We start from the raw sequence: 24,281 nt of genomic DNA on the forward strand, positions 1-24,281 counted from the left end.
TGGCAGATGTGAAAAGAGACTGGATTGACCGAACCACTGCCCTTTGTTTTGTAGATCCCTCCAGGTTGCCAGGCCGACCAGAAGATCCGCCTGCAGGGAAAGGGGATCCAGAGGATGAACAGCTATAGTTATGGAGATCACTACGTTCACATCAAGATCAGAGTACCTAAGTAAGAGAGAGAACACACACACACAGACACGTGCGGGGACACACTCCCAGAAACACACACACATCAAATCTAGTTTTATTGGTCGCATACACAGATTTGCAGATGTTATCGAAAGGGAAGCAAAATGCTTGTGTTTCTAGCTCCAACAGTGCAGTAATACCTAACAATACAATACTAAAAACATAATACACACATAATCCCATAGGAACCAGAAACAGGCTGACTGTGTCTGTCAGCGCCATCTTGTGGAGAGTCTGACATTAACACAGACCCGTTCACTTAACTCTGACTGTTGTCTAGCTAGCATGGTTTTGTGTGACCGCTGCTTTCACTTTTTCAAGGTTAGAATAGCATGTTATTATCCATCCCTCTTGTCTTCTACCACTGTAGGAAGTTAACCCGTCGACAGCGCTCCCTGCTCCTGAGTTACGCAGAGGAAGAGACTGACGTGGAGGGGACTGTCAACGGACTCACTGCTACTACCACAGGTAGGTTGTTTATACCTGGGAATTCTACTATATAGTTCCACATCAGATCACTTTCTTTCTCCAGCCAGTGGTAGCCTGTCCCCTCAATACACACACACTTGAAATACTTGACTTAATCTATAAATCACATTACAGCAAATAAGGATTCAAACACTCTCACACACGTATACACACACGTGTTAAAACATGACGCAAACATGGGTCAAATTTTGGCTGATGCATGTAGTACCTATTTTTGTCCAGGTGGGGGCAGGAGTGGTCAGCACTCTGAGTTTGGGGCAGGACAGGACAGAACAGAGGAGAAGAAGAAAGAAGAAGAGGAGGAGGGCATCCTTTCCAAAATAAAGAAAATCTTTAGCTGACAGCCACACCTCAGGTAGGACCCCCAACACCCTTTACATTAGCTGTGTAATGTGTGTTAGTCTGACTAGAACATGAATACTATACCTTCAGAATACACACAAACTAACATGTACATTTCTCCAACCTGCGGTGTGGCTGTCCTATAGTACAGTGGTTCCCAAACTGTGGGGTGGGCACCCTCTAGGGGTCGTCAGGGAGGGCGCGGGTATACATCACATGAACATACATTAGACATGGCAAAATGAATAGAATTGCAAGAAAATTAGCTTTAAATCTGCAAAATGTCAGAATACACACTAACAGATCACTCCTCCAACCTGCGGTGTGGCTGTCCTATTGTAGATAGTATGTAGGTCTAGATATACCTGCTGCTCATTCCTCTGCTTAGGCCTGTTCTATAGTAGATAATATGTAGGTCTAGATATACCTGCTGCTCATTCCTCTGCCTAGGCCTAGTTCTATAGTAGATACTATTAGGTCTAGATATACCTGCTGCTCATTCCTCTCTAGACCTGTTCTATAGAACCAGCCTCACACCTGTAGATTCTCCACCAACCCTGACTAATATAGTCACTTTTGGAAGCATTTTTCTGACCTCTTTTCCTCCTCCCAGGTAAAGATCAAACAGGACAATAATGGGAGAAGGTAAGCGACTGGCCTCCGTCCCGCTCACTACCCTCCCTCACCTACCGCCTGGACAGAGGGGAAGAAAGAGGGAGGGAGAGGTGTTTGGATTTGTTGTAAACATCCATTTAGACACGGAACGGGCACCAAGAAAGCCAAGCCCTGCCACACACTGTTTAGTCCCAAATGACACAGGTGTTGGGTTCAGAAACTAAAAACTTGTTTTACCTGGAAGGGATTCAAAATGGACATCACAAGGAGTACAGGAGAAGATTTGCAAAGAGAAGAAGAAGAACAAAATAATTTGAGCAAGCTTTTCACAATGAGTGTGTTTCAGATACACAAATTCTGCACAGATGATCAGGACCTGTATTCAGAGTAAGAGTGCTGATGTAGGATCAGTTCCCCTTGTCCATTCATTTTAATCTGAGGCAAAACTGATCCCAGATCAGATTCCTACTATGAGACGCTTTATGAATATGGGCCCTGATCTTACAATGTCTGGTCTGGAGAAGTGTCTTAGCACCTCAGGAACCACATCCATAAGAGAGTGTTTGTATAATCTGTGCAGAATGTATTAGAACACACCCATTGGGACTCATGTTGTGGTCTGATGAAGGCTGATGTATCTAGAACACACCCTTGGCATCATGTTGTTGTGATGAAGGCTGATGTATCTAGAACACACCCATTGGCACATGTTGTGGTCTGTGTATTCAGAACACACCCATTGGCACCATGTTGTGGTCTGATGTATTCAGAACACACCCATTGGCACCATGTTGTGGTCTGATGTATTCAGAACACACCCATTGGCATCATGTTGTGGTCTGATGAAGGCTGATGTATCTAGAACACACCCATTGGCATCATGTTGTGGGCTGATGAAGGCTGATGTATTTAGTTGTATTGTGGTGTTGTATGTGTAAGGGGCAACAGCTGTGCAAGACTTCGTTAATAAATTATTGAAACACAACTTCAATACATTAAAATGCTGCATTGTGGTAAAGGTAGTGATGATTATAGTTGTATCAGTGCATCTCTAAACCCTTCTGGACTACAGTATAGGTGGACCGTGTTTATTTGGCAGCAAACGGAAAACATAGTAACAAAATGACATATCTACTACAACAATATATACAATAAACATTAAATATACAATAACGCCACATCAATCTATATACACAAAAAATAACAATGTTGGTTTCCCCATGTGATCTGTCACAATCACGCACTCTTTTCCCTCACCATTCTCTTGTTTCTCCCCCCCCCCCACATTGTTTACCAGTCTGCCGAGCTGTTCTCTGAACCTTCATCTTCTCTCCTTCCATCAAATCCAATTGGATTTGTCGCATACTTCATAAACAAGTGTAGACAAACAGTGAAAGGCTTACAGGTCCACCTCAACAGTGTAAAGAATTTAAAAATAGTAACACAAGGAATAAATACACAATGAGTAACATTAACATGGCTATATAAATAGTAGCATATGTGATGAGAGTAAGTGTGTGTTTTGACTATGTGTGTGTCAATGTATGTATGTATTGCAGTGTGAGTAGAGTCAAAATACTTAGTGCAAAAAGGGTCAGTGCATATAGTCTTAAACTTAGCAGTCTTCTGGTTTGGGGGTAGAAGCTAATCAGGGTCCAGTTGGTTCCAGACAACCAGTGCATTGTACATGTTTGTTTTCTTTAACTTTTTTCATTATTTGATCTTAGCGAATCACACTACGGCAGGGCATGGCTCCAAATCAATACATTCTCTAACTCAGCTTCTCATCTCTCCCCTCTCATTTTCTTAAATACATTGTTTATCCAATGTAGAACCTGGTCGACCATCACATTAAAGTTGATAATAATCGACGTTGTCAGCGTCGTCCTCCAGTGCATCACAGTGCCGGGGGGACCCCCAGGTTGATCACTCTGACCGATCTCAGTCTGCTCCAAACTCACTGTGACAAAAGGTAGAGGCAAAATTGAGTGCAATGTAGCCTACTGTGATGATTAATCTCCTTTGTTATTTTATGTAATAGTTAGCATTTTTGCAGTCTATAGAGGATTAGAGTGTTACAGGTGAATGAGCAATTCTGTGTGTACAGTAATTCAGTCATGATTGGCCACATGTACACCAAAGTAGTCAGCTGTGGACAAGATACACGTGTAATATAACATCATGTGTTCTTACTGTCAGGGGGATATAATTCGATACTGCGCCTCCTTTGGTTTGTCCTGTTAGTAGGAGGACCTTCTCCAGCTCCCAGAGCTAGTGAGACCATCAAGGAAGAGAAAAATAAACATGAATGTGATAAGTCAAATCCATTAGTAACAATTCTACTTTTTTTACACCAAAATTGGTGTGACAGAACTGGTGCAAAAATAGGTCAGGAAAAGTTACTTTATGGATCCTAGGAAATGTCAGGAGTAGACCTATGCACTAGTATCCATTTATCACAGTTGAGCCTATTTGCTCCACGGCCACGTTAGTAGCATCAACAAGCTCCGTCTCATGTTGAATTAGACATTCATCTATATTTAGAAGTTGTTCCAAACGTCAAATTTAAGGTAGGGGTATGAAATGTTAAATGTTTAAATTACATTGGGATCGTTAACGTTCAGAAAAAGTCGATAGCGGAAAACTGCACTGATTTTGTTATCACAAAACTACCCCTAACAACTACACCCAACAGGCCCCGATCATCATCATAAAGGGAGAGAAATAAATGTAACTTATACCTAATACAACAATGCTGTAAGTAGGAGATCTTTCTAATTATTTGCCACGGATATAAAGCGCTCCACACATCGTTGTTAACAATTGGGAAAATGACAGTGACATGCTGACCAGCCGCTGTTATTCAATTGTTGCACCCACACTGCTCGTGTGCGTCAACGAGCGCCTACATAGCCAGGCACTAAAATAGAATTTGGTTCTGTTTGTGACACGTGACGCTCTGCAAGTCCCACCTCCTCATTGGTTTTTAGGAGCATACACCCACGTGGGTGATTGAAAGATGGTCCACACTTCAGTCCAGTTGGTAGTGGTAATGCACCTTAATGCACCGTTGGTTGCCAACTGCCATATGAATTCCAAAGAAGAAGAAGCCTGAAGTAGGAGAGATGACTGGAAACTAACTCGGTTTACCCTTTTATCTGTGGATTAATTGTCATAGAGGACCTTGTGCATTTCAGGTCAAATTTGTCCCAGGACAAATTAGCTAGCGACAGCAAGCTAGCTAGCTAAATTGCCATAAATGTTTAATGCTTTTTGACCTGTCCCCAAATTAATATAGTTGGTTCAGAGTTCGTTTTGATGTTTCAACCTGCATGTCCTGATTGCATCTGGTGTGAGTGGACCAAATCAACATGCGCGCGCGGTCTGGTCAGCATGACAGGGAAGTGACAACAGCGAGGCCCTGTATGGCAATAAGCAGTGGTGTAAAGTACTTAAGTAAAAATACTTTAAAGTACTACTTAAGTAGTTTTGGGGGGTATCTGTACTTTACTATTTATATTTTTCGCAACTTTTACTTCACTACATTCCTAAAGCAAATAATGTACTTTTTAGTCCATACATTTCCCTGACACCCAAAAGGACTCGTAGCAGGACAGGAAAATGGTCCAATTCACTCACTTGTACAAGACAACATGACTGGTCATCCCTACTCCCTCTGATCTGGCGAACTCACTAAACACAAATGCTTAGTTTGTAAATGATGTTAGAATGTTGAAGTGATCCTGGCTATCCGTAAATTAAAAAAAACAAGAAAATGGTACCGTCTGGTTTGCTTAATGTAAGGAATTTGAAATGATTTACACTTTTGATACTTAAGTTTATTTTTTAAATTACATTTACTTTTGATACTTAAGTATCTTTAAAACCAGATACTTCTAGACTTTTACTTATTTTTCTGTGAGACTTTCACTTGAGTCATTTTCTATTAATAAGGTATCTTTACTTTTACTCAAGTATGACAATTGGGTACTTTTTCCACCACTGGCAATAAGCTACTTTGAGCAGTTAAATGAGAAGGTGATAATGCAAACTTTCTTTGGATTGGTGGATACATCTCATTATTTTAATATTGTTTGAATATTCGAGGGATTTTTTTACGTCAACCGCCTGTATTCAATGGAGAGCGATACTATGCTACTTGCCTCCTAACATGAATATGCATAGCCTTCGAGACTATTCGAATAGTGTTTTTTCTAAAAGTTGCCGGGATGTCACGTGTCCTACTTATAGCAGAACACTTGTAACAATCTAAGTATTACGAAACTTCTATTAGATCAAATAAACCTCACGTAGCAAATAAGCCATTACATTTTTTGTTGACCAAATTCGACACGTATTGACCTTCATACAAGATCCTCACTTGGTGAGCGAAACACTAAACGCCACATGCTGGATKAAAAAATTGTTTTGGCAGAGTTGAGCCTCACTTCGACTCTCTCTCTGGGCAGGGTTGCCATGTCCGAAGTTTTCTAGAAGAATTGGGCTACTTTGAAAACAATGTCGCGGTTGAAAATGTATTTGTCGCGGGGTTGCCGTTTTTGGGCTACTTCTAAATCGCACTGCGGTCGCCATGACAWTTTCCTACAAATATATAAACTCAGCAAAAAAAGAAACGTCCCTTTTTCAGGACCCTGTCTTTCAAAGATATTTTGTAAAAATCCAAGAACGTCACAGATCTTCATTGTAAAGGGTTTAAACACTGTTTCCCATGCTTGTTCAATAAACCATTAACAATTAATGAACATACACCTGTGGAATGGTCGTTAAGACACTAACAGCTTACAGACGCAATTAAGGTCACAGTTATGAAAACTTAGGACATTAAAGAGGCCTTTCTACTGACTCTGAAAAACACCAAAAGAAAGATGCCCAGGGTCCCTGCTCAACTGCGTGAACGTGCCTTAGGCATGCTGCAAGGAGGCATAAGGACTGCAGATGTGGCCAGGGCAATAAATTGCAATGTCCGTACTGTGAGACGCCTAAGACAGCACTACAGGGAGACAGGACGGACAGCTGATCGTGTAACAACAGCTGCACAGGATCGGTACATCCGAACATCACACCTGCGGGACAGGTACAGGATGGCAACAACAAATGCCTGAGTTACACCAGGAACGCACAGTCCCTTCATCAGTGCTCAGAATGTCCGCAATAGGCTGAGAGAGGCTGGACTGAGGGCTTGTAGGCCTGTTGTAAGGCAGGTCCTCACCAGACATCACCYGCAACAACGTRGTCTATGGGCACAAACCCACCGTCGCTGGACCAGACAGAACTGGCAAAAAGTGCTCTTCACTGACGAGTCGCGGTTTTGTCTCACCCGTGGTGATGGTCGGATTCGCGTTTATCGTCGAAGGAATGAGCGTTACACCGAGGCCTGTACTCTGGAGCGGGATCGAGGGTCCGTCATGGTCTGMGGCGGTGTGTCACAGCATCATCGGACTGAGCTTGTTGTCATCGCAGGCAATCACAACGCTGTGCGTTACAGTGAAGACATCCTCCTCCCTCATGTGGTACCCTTCCTGCAGGCTCATCCTGACGTGACCCTCCAGCATGACAATGCCACCAYCCATACTGCTCGTTCTGTGCGTGAGCACYTCTGGGACCTGTTGGATCGGAGGGTGAGGGSRWYGGSCKWTRCCCCCCCAGAAATGTCCGGGAACTTGCAGGTGCCTTGGTGGAAGACTGGGGTAACATCTCATAGCAAGAACTTGCAAATCTGGTGCAGTCCACGAGGAGGAGATGCACTGCAGTACTTAATGCAGCTGGTGGCCACACCAGGTACTGACTTGATTTTGACCCACCCCCTACCRCTTTGTTCAGGGACACATTATTCAATTTCTATTAGTCACATGTCTGTGGAAAATGTTCAGTTTGTCTCAGTTGTTGAATCTTGTTATGTTCATACAAATATTTACACATMTTAAGTTTGCTGAAAATCAACGCAGTTGACAGTGAGAGGACATTTCTTTTTTGCTGAGTTTATTTCACTGTGACATGCTGCTGCTGACTACCAGGCAGTCTGTTTCTGTTTGAGTGGTGGGGTTGTGTGTGTTAAGCGCTGCAGCTGAGTCTTATGAGTGAGAGGAGACAGCGCAGTACATCCTGCAAGTTACAACAAGTTGTAGGTAGCCTATTTAGATGGCATATGACACACCTATTTCCAATGCTTTTTACACAACACATTAACGCGCTAGAACTGATGGCCCATAGTATGCCTGCTACAAGTTCGTAAAAAAATAATTGTTTACTTAATTACAGTGAAATGTAAGGAAACCCAATGTAATTTTCACATAAAAAATGGATAGTAAACATTTTCTCACGCGTGCCACTAGTAGATCKCTAATCCATTTCCATTAACATTGCAAAACATAATAACATGTTACCTCGTCCTGTAGCCTGCTCAATTAACAACGAAGGCTTTGGGAAGTAAACCAGCCCAGTTCAGTAAGATAACATGTTACCTCGTCCTGTAGCCTGCTCAATTAACTACGCAGGCTTTGGGAAGTAAACCAGCCCAGTTCAGTAAGATAACATGTTACCTCGTCCTGTAGCCTGCTCAATTACAAAAGCTTTGGGAAGTAAATCAGCCAAGTTCAGTAAGATCAATGCTGACTGGGACGATAACTTTAATCTGGGACTAAAAGAAAGAAGCAAAATATWGTCACCTTCATCGGTCTTCATTGTCGGCTCTRAGTCAGAGCAATAAAAGAGTTATCTGGTGCAACGTGAAGCGCCACCAACTAAAAACATTTGCATACTTTTGCTAGCTCCACCCCTTTTCTAGCTCCACACCTAGCAGCACAACTGTTTCTGGTCACAGAATATTCCAGAAAATCGCGGTAAACATCGCCTCTATTATTAGCCAGGCCCAATTTTCAAAGGAAACACAATTTAATTATATCTCTATTTGAGCAAAAATAATGAATGTTGTTGTGATCACAAGAAAATACTAATAATATAGGTAAAGAGTCCCACAGTCAGCCAGACAAATCTGAATGTTCTATCATAAAGTAAAGAACAATTKGTTTCCCTGGCTGTTATGGCTTCTTAGAAATACTATAAGAGTAAATTCAAATAAAWTTTTATTTGTCACATACACATGGTTAGCAGATGTTAATGCGAGTGTAGCGAAATGCTTGTGCTTCTAGTTCCGACAATGCAGTAATAACCAACAAGTAATCTAACCTAACAATTCCACAACTACTACCTTATACACACAAGTGTAAAGGGATAAAGAATATGTACATAAAGATATATGAATGAGTGATGTACAGAACGGCATAGGCAAGATGCAGTAGATGGTATAGAGTACAGTATATACATATGAGATGAGTACTGTAGGGTATGTAAACATAAAGTGGCATAGTTTAAAGTGGCTAGTGGTACATGTATTGCATAAAGATGGCAAGATGCAGTAGATGATATAGAGTACAGTATATACATATACATATGAGATGAGTAGTGTAGGGTATGTAAACATTACATTAAGTGGCATGTTTTAAAGTGGCTAGTTATACATTTTTACATAATTTCCATCAATTCCCATTATTAAAGTGGCTGGAGTTGAGTCAGTATGTTGGCAGCGGCCACTAAATGTTAGTGGTGGCTGTTTAACAGTCTTATGGCCTTGAGATAGAAGCTGTTTTCAGTCTCTCGTCCCTGCTTTGATGCACCTGTACTGACCTCGCATCTTGGATGATAGCGGGGTGAACATGCAGTGGCTCGGGTGGTTGTTGTCCTTTATGGCCTTCCTGTGACATCGGGTGGTTAGGTGTCCTGGAGGGCAGGTAGTTTGCCCCCGTGATGCGTTGTGCAGACCTCACTACCCTCTGAGAGCCCTACGGTTTTGGGCGGCGTAGCATTGCCGTCCACCAGGGTGATACAGGCGGTTTGTGAGTGCTTTTAGTGACAAGCCGAATTTCTTCAGCCTCCTGAGGTTGAAGAGGCGCTGCTGCGCCTTCTTCACAACGCTGTCTGTGTGGGTGGACCAATTCAGTTTGTACCTAAATTAGGTTAATAGCAGTGTTTCTAATATAATCACATCATGTGATCATGTGAAAAGGCGTCCCATGGTCTGTTTTGGCAACATTAATGTAGAAGTGTTTAGAAACATATTCTATTCTTATTTACAATAAGTGACTCCAAAATGACACAATACATTATTTACCKGTCATTTCTATTCAGCACAAAATAATCTGAAACACAACCAAGACAAACAGCAAATGCATCCAACAAGTTTGTAGAGTCACAAGTTTGATGTAATCATTGCGTGCTTGGAATATGGGACCAAATACTAAACTTTTGATTACTTTAATACACAAGTGAATTTGTCCCAATACTTTTGGTCCCCTAAAATGGGACTAAGTACAAAAAGTGCTGTAATTTCTAAACGGTTCACCTGATATGGATGGAAATACCCTCAAATTAAAGCTGACAGTCTGCACACAAGAAAACATTTCACTATCCCAATACTTTGAGCTCACTGTATATTTAGTTTGTATTCCAACTCTTTGCTTGTCCTGAGATAGCCGTTGATCATGACTCTCAGTTCCATTACACATAAGAGTCGTTGGACGAAGGCGTCTTCTGTAGGGGGGAGTTTTGTTAGGAGCCCRYGCGCCCGGTCTGAACAATAACACGCATCGCTTGTGGTGCTGTTTTGGAATCACAAGGACCTTATCTTTCATATCAATATAATGTTCAACAAACAAAAGGTTAAAATGATAAACTCCTTTAAAGGGTTAGTGTGCCCACATGGCCATATCTCCATGTTACAGCGCGTGTTTACAGAAAACAGACGGAAGACAGAGTCGACTACCTGTGCTAAAAAGCTATCTGCATCTCCTAACACCTATGTATAAACAGAAGACGGACGCCACACATTGTCACAAAAAAAATACGGTTGACTGCAACTGTGTTAAAACAGTGTACAGTAAGTGTGTATTTTGCATTTGAAAATGTTTTGATGTGATATGAAAGTAGAGGGATTTATGTTTCTAGAACCGTACCGCAATTGAGAATTGATTCCTGTTTAGAGTATTTGGCTGTTTTGGCTTCCAGAGCCAATTCGCACTTTAAAAAGAGCATTTAAGGTCCTTGCACTAAGGAGTAACTTTAGGCTCATTTAGTCCATTAACGGGCTACCTCAACAGTGAAATATCAAAATATCAACAAAAGTAACAGCAAACACCCAACAAGGCAAGTGGTAAACAAATATTAAAAGGTATAAAAGTAGGAGTAAAACTAGCAGTAACGATATGTACTATGAAATGTGGTATGTCAACAAGTAGGTAGAGTGAGCAGTACAAATATATAGTAAAACATTATAGCAGCAGTCATGGGAGTGAGTGAACGTGCTTACACGGGTGCAAGGGTCGCGGCTTAAGTGGAGCAATAGCGATGCTTTGTGGGGTGACAAGTTGTTGACGTGTTCAGAGGGTCCCTGACTCGAGCCCGGGTTGGGGTAAGGAGAGGGACAGAAGCAATACTGTTACAGAGAGTCAGTGGAAATAGTCTCTTAAAATGCAAGTGAACAGCAGGTTGTGCAGGTGGACAGCTACAGTCTTATGGCCTGGTGGTGGATGCTCAGTTACAGTCTGCCGATGGAAGCGGAGTGAACAGGCCTTGGCTGTGGTCCTTGTTGATCTTCCGGGGGACAGTGCAGCTGCCTTTACAGGCGGTGATGCAGCCAGACAGGATGCTCTCAATGGTGCATCTGTAGAAGCTGGTGTCTTTCAGTACACGACTCCCATCTGGCAACTTTTTGAAGATGGGCCGCTACATGTCTGCTATGGAAATAATAAGGGGGGGGGGGGGGTGTAATGATGAGTATAAGATGTAACATGTAAAACAGTGAGCAGATTAGATGTATAGATGGGACCTTAAATGAATGGCGTCGAACCTTTACCTAACATCTTAGCTGGCTCAGCACATTAGACCACACACACAAGTAAGTGCAAGCCTCTGGGTCGTGGCTTACGGAGCTCTCTATGAAATAAGAGCCTGTATCTTCTTATTCCAGAAATCAGGACAGCATAGCAAAACAATTATAGGACAAGACGGGACAGGAATTCATTTTCACTCCTGTGCAAGTCTCTTGATATGCCACACCCGTCAGTTGGCAAAGGAGAAATGCTCACTAACGGATGAAAATAAAACATTTGAGAGAAATAAGCTTTTTGTGCATATGGAACATTTCTGGGATCTTTTATTCCAGCTCATGAAACATGGGCCCAACACTTTACATGTTGCATTTATATTTTTGTTCAGCATAAATAATAACGAGCACATTGCGAACATTTTGTTCAGTTTCTGACCTAAACTATACAAGTAACTCCAAAATACTACTCCCAGTTTGCTGCACACACAAAAAAAATATTAGCCAGCCAGGCTCTTGATGGCAGGAGGGGATTCTCTGCTGTTACCAAGCCGCGAATGCTTGATTTTGGAAGAAGCTAACCACTTAACGAGATAGCTAACTAGCTACTAAATTAGAAATCCAACTGCAGATCATTTAGCACATTTTAGACAGTTAACTTAATAGTTCTAAGATATCTAGTTGGCAAACATTTAGTTGTGAATTACTGTAATTAGATCACCAGGCGCACCCTGTACAACAGTGAGTGGTTTACACTTAATCTAATCAACTATTATGTTATCTAGTTTATATTTATGTCAGGTTACTGGCAGGGTTGTGGTTAATGTCCATTCAGCAACGTGTACATGCCACCTGAAATTAAATAAATAATAAGGACAGTGCCTTTGGGAGGTTTTTACATGATCCATTGAAGTTATTTCATTATGCATCAACAAGTTGTTAGTCACTTGATAACATTATAACCGCTGGACAATGTAACAACTTACTACATTAATAGACAAACTGGTCAAGGGCTTGATGATTAGTTGAAAGTAGAATGTGAGGGGTTTTCTTACGAAGCAGGTTTGAGGAGTTAGCGAGGTAACTTTGGTCAACTCTGAGTTCAACTCGGGATAACTGGTCATACCAAAGTGGCTCACTTTTTAGCCAGGTGCATTTCTATGGCAACGAATCCTTCAGAACTAACCGGCTCRGGGTCAGGCTAACTCCATTCATTTCCCCCATAGGAATGGCTGAACGAAACAGAACATTTCTGTTTTTTAGGACTAGAAGAGGGTGAACTCTATGACTGCGCCACGAGTTGTGCAACAATGAAATCAGATTCAGATCCCCTTCATTTGACGTAGACGACTGTTTGTCAGTTTGCTTGAATGTTTGCTACATTGCTGAACAGTTTTTACTGAACGACACGTTTCCCCAAAACATTATTGTACGTTCTTGAACAGACTTTAGTACGTTTTGTTACGATTATTGTTTATGCACTATAGCCTGTTAGCATATTATTTGAAGATGAATATTGTTTTGTTACACACACAAACAATACAGAGGGGGGGTGTGTGTGTAGGTGTAAGGACTGACCAACACAGGCCATAAAAGCGTGGACAGTCTGGAGAGGGGAGGGGTGCATCTCTCTAGGCCAACCAGGAGGTTAGAATACTGGACAATACCATATTAGGAACTGTTTCAGGTGTAGAATCGACAGACACAAGACGGATCTAATCTACCCAGCAACCAGATGTGGACAAAAGGAACGCGCCAAGGGGCTTGGACAAATCCGAGGGCCAGCAAAGGCGGGGCAAAGTCTAAACCGCGCCCAGCCTCTACTGTGATAGGCCAACAGACGCGTTGGAACTACGTCATCACGGTATAAGAACAGCTGTTTACGTACTTCCTGCAGTTCCCTGTGTACCCTGCGTGGTGATACAGCGAACCCGTATATACGAAAATTGCATTTGCCATTCATTGTTTGCGGTAATTAAACATAATTAAAGAAAGTTAGCAGACCTTGCTTTTTATTTATCCTGGCACCGGATGTGTTACACGCAGCGTTCACAGTTTGCTCCTGTTTGGTGTTGTGTAATTTAAAAAAAATATTAAAATATATCACATTACACGTTTAGTAATGACAGAATGCAATGTAAACTTCACGGACAGAAACACTCCTGTATGTTTTATCGATAGGAGTGGGGAAAAGCTTGTGGTTGTGAATTGATAAGCTTACCAAAGCACACCATAGTAGGCATTAACGATAAATAATAAAATAAAGATGTTTTTCACACCATAGCCTGCAGGATTTGCACTAACTTTTCTTTCATTTAGATTTTGTCACAAATGAAAATGTGGCACCTGCTAACTCTGTTTTACAGCTCGTCAGTCATTATTGTCAGGTAGGTTTTACAGTCAGTGTTAGGAGAGGAGAGCTGTGGTTCCTATCAGGGGGGTTGCTGGGTATTTGATTGGTAATATGGGTAGATGTTTATGGTGAAGATCCGATTATAGATCATTCACACTGTGAGAGAATGTGTTTTCTTTCTTCACTATGTGTGTGGACGTCAATGAACAGTTCCCATTCTCCCATACAGCCTCTCAATTACAGCCTGGTCTGACCCTAGTCAACCTGGATCCGTAACTTTGTTTCTGTCATAAACCCGGGAGTGTGGAATGAACTTGGAGGTGGAGTGGAATTACTCAAGTTGTTGCTTTGAAACTGCAGCTTGTTGGTACGGGCAGGCATGCGCTAACCCAACAACACTTGTAACGAACCCTGTGTTGCTCTACTCAAGAAGGATGACTTGTATAACCACAGCACCATCAAGTGGCTCAACTGGTAACTGCAGTATTTCACATCACTACAGTTACTTTCCTACTAAAGCCATTCCTATCCCTGCCTCAGCCCTGTCCTTCCTACTACTTTCTCCTGCTGTAGCTGTGGTTTCTAGTAAATTGCTCCTAGTCTATTAGAGAGAGAGAGGTGTTTATCTTAGAAAGGGGGGATGTTATGAATGTTGCCCACAGGTGCACACAAGTGGGCACCTGTAGCACCACAGGTGTACCTGTTTTTGTCCAGGAGGAGGCAGGAGTGGTCAAGACAGCACAGAGGAGGGCCAGGAGAACAAGAAAGATGAAGAAGAGGAGGGCTTCCTTTCCAAAATCAAGAACATCTTGAGCTGATAGTCACGTCTCAGTTAGGACCCCCTAACCGCACCCCTTTTACATTAGCTCTGTTATGTATTTGTCTGATTTTAACATGAGCAATCACATACATTCATAACACACACATACACTATCATATCATTCCTCCAACCTGCGTTGTGGCTGTTCTATTGTAGATCATATGTATAACTAAATATACTGTACCTGTTCCTAATTCTTCTCCGTAGGCCTATTCCATAGAACCAGCCTCACACCTGTCTCCCASCCCTCCCATTAACCCTGACCAAAATAGTCACTTCATGAAGAGGTTGTCTGTCGCCTATTCTTCATTTCCTCTCCCCAGATAAGAGATCAACAGGACAATTATGGGAGAAGGTAAGCTGTTGGTGCTCTATCCCTCTCACTACCCTCCTACACCAAACGCCTGGATAGAGGGAGAAAGAAAGGGAGGAGGAGAAATTGAGAGAGAGAGGGGGGTTGGATGTGAGGAGAGGACATCTATATTCAGGGAATGGTCCATCAAGGAGTCAAGCCACACACTGAYACTGTTCAGTCCCCAAAGAGACAGGTGTTGGGGTGGGACACAAAGAACCTGTAATAACTGGAGGGGAATCAAAGTGGACGCCAGCCAGTGTCTGCATGCTTGGCAAGGAAGGGAAGACGAGAAGAGAGAACTTGAGCAAGCACTTCACAATGAGTGTGTTCCAGATACCAAAATTCTGCACAGATGATCAGGTCCTGTATTCGTAAAGCTTCTCAGAGTTAGTGTAACGGATGTGAAATGGCTATCTAGTTAGCGGTGGTGCGCGCTAATAGCCTTTCAATCGGTGACGTCACTTGCTCTGAGACCTTGAAGTAGTGGTTCCCCTTGCTCTGCACGGGCCGCGGCCTTTGTGGAGCGATGGGTAACGATGCTTCGTGGGTGATTGTTGATGTGTGCAGAGGGTCCCTGGTACGCGCCTGGGGCGAGGGGACGGACTAAAGTTACTGTTACATTAGCAGTGCTCAGTGCTAACCAAGTCTAAATGATATAACAATCCTATAATCTGCACAGGATTAGGGTGTCTAGAACACACCCAATGGCATCATGTTGTGGTCTGATAAAGGCCAATGCATTTAGTTGTATTGTCATTGTGGTGTTGTATGTGTAAGGGACAACATCTCTGCAAGACTTAGCTAGGTTTAAATCAATTAAAATATTATGGTAGTGTAACGATCGTCCTGGGAAGAAGGAGTGGACCAAAACGCAGCGTGGGAAGTGTTCATGTTAATTTAATAAATAAACTGAACACTGAAATAACAAAAAACAACAAAGAGCGTGAACGACACGAAACAGAAAACAACTACCCACAAAACACAGGTGGGAAAAGGATACCTAAGTATGGTTCTCAATCAGAGACAACGATAAACAGCTGCCTCTGATTGAGAACCACACCCGGCCAAACACATAGAAATAGACAACATAGAATGCCCACCCCAACTCACGCCCTGACCAAACCAAAATAGAGACATAAAAAGGATCTCTACGGTCAGGGCGTGACAGGGAGAAATAATACTCTGTTAATACTGCCTTTTCAATCATGTGTGAATGAAGAATCAACCCATTGCAGATTACTTCATTTTGATACTATTTTCACATGGTGTGTAGTTACATTGTATAACATCTTGATTCTCATCTTAATTGCCATGAAAGTGAAAATAAGTGACTAAGAGACAAATATGTCAGTCTAGAATAAGTCAATACATCTGTCATAAGACAAGAAGTCTAGAATAAGACAAGAAGTCTAGAATATGACAAGAAGTCTAGAATAAGACAAAAAGTCTAGAATAAGGCAATACGTCTGCAGTAAGACAAGAAGTCTAGAATAAGACAATAAGTCTGTAATAAGACAAGAAGTCTAGAATAAGACAATAAGTCTGCAGTAAGACAAGAAGTCTAGAATAGGGCCTTCCGAATGGCGCAGCGGTCTAAGGCACTGCATCCCAGTGCTTGAGGCGTCACTACAGACCCGGGTTCGTTCCCAAACTGTGTCACAACCAGCTATGACCGGGAGTCCCATAGGGTGGCGCACAATTGGCCCAGCGTCGTCTGGGTTTGGTCGGGGGGGCTTTACTTGGCCCTTCGCGCTCTAACGACTCCTTGTTGCGGGCTGGGCGCGTGCAGGCTGACTTCGGTCTTCAGTTGAAAGGTGTTTCCTCCGACACATTGATGCAGCTGGCTTGGCGGGTCATGTTTTGACTCAAGACTCGACCTTCGCCTCTCCAGAGCCTGTTGGGGAGTTGCAGAGATGAGACAAGATCGTAACTGTATTGCAATTAGATATCATAAAATTGGGGATAAAAAAAGAGGGTAAAATACATAAAAACAACAACAATAAAGTCGACAATAAATCTGGGGCGACAGGTAGCCCAGTGGTTAGGACGTTGGGCCAGTAACCGAAAGGTTGCTAGATCGAATCCCGAGCTGACAAGGTTAAAATCTGTCGTTCTGCCCCTGAACAAGGCAGTTAACCCACTGTTTCTAGGCCGTCCTTGTAAATAAGAATTTGTTCTTAACTTCTACTTGCTACTCATCCCGGATCCGGGATGCACCCCCCACAGTAAAAAAGCTGACTAGCATAGCCTAGCATAGCGTCACAAGTAAATACAAGCATCTAAATATCATTAAATCACAAGTCCAAGACACCAGATGAAAGATACAGATCTTGTGAATCCAGTCATCATTTCTGATTTTTAAAATGTTTTACAGGGAAGACACAATATGTAAATCTATTAGCTAACCATGATAGCAAAAGACACCACTATTTTTCTCCACCATTTTTTTCCTGCATCAGTAGCTATCACTAATTCGACTAAATAAAGATACATATAGCCACTAACCAAGAAACAACTTCATAAGATGACAGTCTGATAACATATTCATGGTATAGGATAGTTTTTTTTTTTTTTAAATGTGCATATTTCAGGTATAAATCACATTTCTACATTGCAGCTGCAATCTGAAATAGCGTTGGAAGCAGCCGGAATAATTACAGAGACCGACGTCAATTACCAAAAGAATCATCCTAAACACTTCTGAAAAATACACAGCCTACAGCAATCGAAAGACAAGATCTTGTGAATCCAGACAATATTTCAGATTTTCTAAGTGTTTTACAGGGAAGACACAATATGTAAATCTATTAGCTAACCACGATAGCAAAAGACACATCTTTTTTTCTCCACCATTTTTTCCTGCATCAGTATGCTATCACTAATTCGACTAAATAAAGATATATATAGCCACTAACCAAGAAACAACTTCATAAGATGACAGTCTGATAACATATTCATGGTATAGGATAGTTTTTTTTAGAAAAATGTGCATATTTCAGGTATAAATCACATTTCTACATTGCAGCTGCAATCTGAAATAGCGTTGGAAGCAGCATAGTTAAATAAAAAATAAAATAATCTGTAGTAAGACAATATGTCTAGAATGAGACATTCCCCCTCATTCTCTCTCTGTGCTTCCCCCTGGAGTTGGTTACTGACATCCAGGGGAAGGCGGGTGCAGTTCATTTCGGGCCATAGGATATACACAGAGCTTAAAACTGAACTGAGAACAGAGACTATTTTTCAGACCTTCGCAGTTCCTGTCATGGATTTCGCTGCAGATAGAGTTCTGGGTCACCCACAGACATAATTCAAACGGTTTTAGAAACTAGAAATTGTTTTCTATCCAATAGTAATAATAATATGCATATTGTACGAGCAAGAATTGAGTACGAGGCAGTTTAATTTGGAGATGCAAAAAAAGAGGAAGTTTTAACAGCGGGTGTCCACTACAGAGGACATTTCTTGATCAGCTCTTATTTAGCTCTTATTTAAAGTGAAAACATTATTACACAGTCCTGACAACTCACTTAACTATTCCTGAGATATTCACTTACAAGAAACTATTTTAATATCAATTAATAGTTACACACACTTCTTTTCAAATGTCCATAAAATGTGCTCATTTCGATGGCATACTTTTTTTTAAAGAACCAGGAAGATCTAACTGTCAAGGTCACACCCCCAAAAGTGCTATCATTGTAATGCCCAGAATGTCCTCTTAAAGGGACAGCAGGACTTAACACAGTCGCTTGTATGGCCTCAGAGATACAGACCAATAACTGATGTCCACTAGAGAGGACAGCATTGAATTGCTGTGTCTCGGGAGGATATGTCTATTAAAGTAGTCAAAAGTTCAGTATTTGGTCCCATATTCGTAGCACGCAATGACTACATCAAGCTTGTTCCTCTGGGAACTTGTTGGATGCATTTGCAGTTTGTTTTGGTTGTGTTGTGGGCTTTGTTTTACCCAATAGATGTTTCTGGACACTTCTAAATGAATCCTGATAATGCCTTGAAGAAAAAAAATAGAATAATGTTTAGTGAGAAGGTTACAGAGGCTACAATAAAACATGCTAACCTCTTACCATTACCAATAACAGGGGAGGTTAGCATTTTATATCATATCCCCAAGACATGCTAACCTCTCACCATTACCAATAACAGGGGAGGTTAGCATTTTGGGGGAGTAGGTTGATATTTGTGCTTCTTTAACTTTCTCACTCATCATTATTCACAATTCATTCATGATTATTCATATTCATATTAGCATCAACATGAATAGAAGTGTTCAGAAACATCTTCTCATTCTTACTTACAATAGAAGTGACTCCAAATGACCCAATACATTATTCACCATTCAGTTCCTTTCGGGCAAAACACAACCAAAACAAACAGCAAATGTATCCAACAAGTTTGTCAAGTTTGTCAAAAGCTTGATTACTACAGAGCTCCAGTATCTAACATTGTACCATGTACATAGGCCTACTACTTCCTTGTAGATTTGACTGTTGCTTAGACCTCTCCCAAGTATAGTCTACAACTCTGATCTGTTCTAGGTAAGACCGTTCTAAGTGTAGAAGAAAAGGACAGACTGAAAAGAAAAGCATGCCTGTAGCAGAAGGGGTCTCCATAGTGATTGAGACAATTGCTGTGTGACCTCGTTACATTTTTAAAATGTCTTTCTGTGCCGACACCTGATCCAGTGCTGTAGAGATTCTGGTCCAGAGGTTTCCAATAGACTGTGGACTTTAGTACCATTGGTCTTCATGAGACAGACCACATGTCTTATGCCATATCATAAAAAGTTGTCAAAAGCTTGTTGCTACAGAGCTCCAGTATCTAACATTTGTACCATGATCATAGGCCTACTACTTCCTTGTAGATTCGACTGTTGCTTAGGCCTCTCCCAAGTATATTCTAATACTTTGATCTGTTCTAGTAAGACCGTTCTAAGTGTAGAAGAAAAGGACAGACTGAAAGGGAAAGCATGCCTGTAGCAGAAGGGGTCTCCATGGTGATTGAGACAATTGCTGTGTGAACGCGTTACATTTTTAAAATGTCTTTCTGTGCCGACACCTGATCCAGTGCTGTAGAGATTCTGGTCCAGAGGTTTCCAATAGACTGTGGACTAGTACCATTGGTCTTCATGAGACAGACCACATGTCTTATGCCATATCATAAACACCAACAGGGTGAAAGTGAAAACAGCGTTGAGTGAGCTTGCAAAAAATAGACATGCTTATAAACCCACTGCTTTTACATTAGGGTGTCGTGTCCAAACACATTTAAAAGTAATAACCTTTATTAAAACACATATTGGTCTTTGTAACATTATTTGATTGAATTGACCCTTACTAAAAGTCAATGCTGTGTCGGGGTCTACACCTAAAAGTCAATGCTGTCGGTGGTCTACACCTAAAAGTCAGTGCTGTCGGTAGGTCTACACCTAAAAGTCAATGCTGTCGGCAGTCTACACCTAAAAGTCAATGCTGTCGGTGGGTCTTACACCTAAAAGTCAATGCTGTCGGTAGTCTACACCTAAAGTCAATGCTGTCGGAGGGTCTACACCTAAAAGTCAGTGCTGTCGGTGGGTCTACTACCTAAAAGTCAATGCTGTCGGTGGGTCTACACCTAAAAGTCAATGCTGTCGGTGGTCTACACCTTAAAAGTCAGTGCTGTGAGGTTACACCTAAAAGTCAGCTGTCGGTGTCTACACCTAAAAGTCAGTGCTGTCGGTGGTCTACACCTAAAAGTCGATGCTGTCGGTGGGTCTACACCTAAAAGTCAATGCTGTCGTGGTGGCTACACCAAAAGTCAATTGCTGTCGGTGGGTCTACACCTAAAAGTCAGTGCTGTCGGTGGTCTACACCTAAAAGTCAGTGCTGTCGGTTGAGTTTACACCTAAAAGTCAATGCTGTCGGTAGGTCTACACCTAAAAGTCATGCTGTCGGGGTCTACACCTATAAAGTCGAATGCTGCGGTGGGTCTACACCTAAAAGTCAATGCTGCGGTGTGTCTACACCTAAAAGTCAATGCTGTCGGTAGGTCTACACCTAAAAGTCAATGCTGTCGGTGGGTTCTACACCTAAAAGTCAATGCTTCGGTGGGTCTACACCTAAAAGTCAATGCTGTCGTGGGTCTACACCTAAAAGTCAATGCTGTCGCAGGTCTACACCTAAAAGTCAATGCTGTCGGTGGTCTACACCTAAAAGTCAGTGCTGTCGGTGGGTCTACACCTAAAAGTCAGTTCTGTGGTAGTCTACACCTAAAAGTCAGTGCTGTCGGTGGGTCTACACCTAAAAGTCAATGCTGTCGGTAGGTCTACACCTAAAAGTCAATGCTGTCGGTAGGTCTACACCTAAAAGTCAATGCTGTCGGTAGGTCTACACCTGATATATACAGTAGATGGCGTGCTAAACTGTGAATAATCCAACCAAGTCACTGGCAGCTGACTTATCGCTAGCGCCACACACACACACAACACACACACACCATACGCCCTCCACACACACTTCCCTCATAATGGTCAGTGATTACTAGATCAGCAGTGAAGTTCATTTACAGCGCTGTTCTTGGTTCCCTGTGATTATGGCTTTGGGTGCTTCTGTAGCATAGTCTCTCTGACTGTTAACCAGCCTGGCCTTGATGCTGCTTATGATTCATTACTCCTCCATTCATCTCATCCATCAGTCCATCTCCTTCTCTCCCAGGCCTCATCTCCAACCTCAGCCAGGATAAAGAGGCTTCAGCCCAGGGTCCCCTCCACCACCATGGTACCACCAGCTATTGTGGCTCCAGAGAAAACAGTCATAAACCAGGCATAAACCACCTACACAAACAAGGCTAAAATCCCTGCCTTAACTCTGCCCCACTCTAACCAACCACAGCCTGAGACTACATACCCACAGCACAGAGAGATCCCGGTGAAGAACCGTTAAGACTGGCCTCAAGTCATAGTGATGCTGAGACTACATACCTACAGACAGAGAGATCGCCGTGTGAAGAACCGTTAAGACTGGCTCAAGTCATAGTGATGCTGACTACATACCACAGCACAGGGAGATCCCTGTGAAGAACCGTTAAGAACTGGCCTCAAGTCATAGTGATGCTGAGACTACATACCACAGCACAGAGAGATCCCTGTGAAGAACCGTTAAGACTGCCTCAAGTCATAGTGATGCTGAAGCTACATACCCACAGCACAGAGAGATTCCCTGTGAAGAACCGTTAAGACTGGCCTCAAGTCATAGTGATGCTGAGACTACATACCTACAGCACAGAGAGATCCCTGTGAAGAACCGTTAAGACTGGCCTCAGTCATAGTGATGCTGAGACTACATACCTACAGCACAGAGAGATCCCTGTGAAGAACGTTAAGACTGGCCTCAAGTCATAGTGTCTGAGACTACATACCCACAGCACAGAGAGATCCGGTAAGAACCGTTAAGACTGGCCTCAAGTCATAGTGATGCTGAGACTACTCTACCTACAGCACAGAGAGACCTCGGTGAAACCGTTAAGACTGGCCTCAAGTCATAGTGATGCTGAGACTACATACCTACAGCACAGAGAGATCCGGTAAGAAACCGTTAAGACTGGCCTCAAGTCATAGTGATGCTGAGACTACATACCTACAGCACAGAGAGATCCCTGTGAAGAACCGTTAAGACTGCCTAAGTCATAGTGATGCTGAGACTACATACCTACAGCACAGAGAGATCCCTGTGAAGAACCGTTAAGACTGGCCTCAAGTCATAGTGATGCTGAGACTACATACCTACAGCACAGAGGATCCCTGTGAAGAACGTGTGAAGACTGGCCTCAAGTCATAGTGATGCTGAGACTACATACCTACAGCACAGAGAAGATCCCGGTGAAGAACCGTTAAGACTGGCCTCAAGTCATAGTGATGCTGAGACTACATACCTACAGCACAGAGAGATCCCGTGAAGAACCGTTAAGACTGGCCTCAAGTCATAGTGATGCTGAGACTACATACCTACAGCACAGAGAGATCCCGGTGAAGAACCGTTAAGACTGCCTCAAGTCATAGTGATGCTGAGACTACATACCTACAGCACAGAGAGATCCCTGTGAAGAACCGTTTAAGACTGGCCTCAAGTCATAGTGATGCTGAGACTACATACCTACAGCACAGAGAGAATCCCTGTGAAGAACCGTTAAGACTGGCCTCAAGTCATAGTGATGCTGAGACTACATACCTACAGCACAGAGAGATTCCCGTGAAGAACCGTTAAGACTGGCCTCAAGTCATAGTGATGCTGAGACTACATACCTACAGCACAGAGAGATCCCGGTGAAGAACCGTTAAGACTGGCCTCAAGTCATAGTGATGCTGAGACTACATACCTACAGCACAGAGAGATCCCGGTGAAGAACCGTTAAGACTGGCCTCAAGTCATAGTATGCTGAGACTACATACCTACAGCACAGAGAGATCCCTGTGAAGAAACCGTTAAGACTGGCCTCAAGTCATAGTGATGCTGAGACTACATACCTACAGCACAGAGAGATCCCTGTGAAGAACCGTTAAGACTGGCCTCAATCATAGTGATGCTGAGACTACATACCTACAGCACAGAGAGATCCCTGTGAAGAACCGTAAGACTGGCCTCAAGTCATAGTGATGCTGAGACTACATACCTACAGCACAGAGAGATCCCTGTGAGAGAAACCGTTAAGACTGCCTCAAGTCATAGTGATGCTGAGACTACATACACCTACAGCACAGAAGATCCCTGTGAAGAACCGTTAAGACTGGCCTCAAGTCATAGTGATGTGAGACGACATACCTACAGCACAGAGAAATCCCTGTGAAGAACCGTTAAGACTGGCCTCAAGTCATAGTGATGCTGAATCTAATACTTAGTCACGTATCTTGGTCAAATGTATGGTCACGTAAACACACACACACACACACACCACACACACACACACACACACACACACACACACACACACCACACACACACCACACAACACACACACACAACACACACACACACACAACACACACACAACACACACACACCCAACCCAGTTGAATAAATGGAATGTGGTTTCCAAATATTGTTGTTTGATACAATTACATATATTCCATTCTAGACATTACAATGAGCTGGCCTCCTAAAGCTCTCCCCACCAGCCTCCTCTGACCAACACACACAAAGTTACCCCCCCCCCCCACAGCCACTC

General features: G+C 42.6%; 2 protein-coding genes and 1 long non-coding RNA gene across 3 annotated transcripts in view; 2 read left to right on the top strand and 1 right to left on the bottom strand.

Annotated features, from left to right (window-relative positions):
- Window positions 1–15,867, top strand: part of LOC112074375 (dnaJ homolog subfamily A member 3, mitochondrial) — a 43,370-nt gene extending 27,503 nt beyond the window's left edge. The window contains exons 12-13 of the mRNA XM_070440500.1: window positions 1,635–2,219; window positions 15,748–15,867. The gene's annotated coding sequence lies outside the window, so the exon portion shown is untranslated. The remainder of the gene's footprint in view (window positions 1–1,634; window positions 2,220–15,747) is intronic.
- Window positions 35–15,116, top strand: LOC112074376 (dnaJ homolog subfamily A member 3, mitochondrial-like). The gene is made up of 4 exons (XM_024141564.2): window positions 35–170; window positions 561–658; window positions 902–1,034; window positions 15,031–15,116. Exons 1-3 carry the CDS (start codon window positions 115–117, stop codon window positions 1,018–1,020), a joined length of 273 nt encoding a protein of 90 aa, XP_023997332.1. The 5' UTR covers window positions 35–114; the 3' UTR covers window positions 1,021–1,034; window positions 15,031–15,116.
- LOC112074377 (uncharacterized) lies at window positions 2,711–8,430 on the bottom strand. Its single transcript, XR_002894730.2, has 3 exons — window positions 8,323–8,430; window positions 3,830–3,907; window positions 2,711–3,596 (listed from the first exon to the last, which is right to left on the bottom strand). It is a non-coding gene; the product is annotated as an uncharacterized lncRNA (long non-coding RNA).
- Window positions 15,868–24,281: the final 8,414 nt, after the last annotated feature.

This window comes from Salvelinus sp. IW2-2015, unplaced genomic scaffold (genome assembly GCF_002910315.2).
Source record: "Salvelinus sp. IW2-2015 unplaced genomic scaffold, ASM291031v2 Un_scaffold2608, whole genome shotgun sequence".
In the NCBI taxonomy this organism is placed as follows: Eukaryota; Metazoa; Chordata; class Actinopteri; order Salmoniformes; family Salmonidae; genus Salvelinus; species Salvelinus sp. IW2-2015.

Coding starts and splice junctions, on each gene's coding strand:
- LOC112074376 (XM_024141564.2), top strand. CDS start 115: ATGAACAGCTATAGTTATGGAGATCACTACGTTCACATCAAGATCAGA. Junction 171..560: donor ATCAAGATCAGAGTACCTAA/GTAAGAGAGAGA, acceptor CTACCACTGTAG/GAAGTTAACCCGTCGACAGC. Junction 659..901: donor ACTCACTGCTACTACCACAG/GTAGGTTGTTTA, acceptor ATTTTTGTCCAG/GTGGGGGCAGGAGTGGTCAG.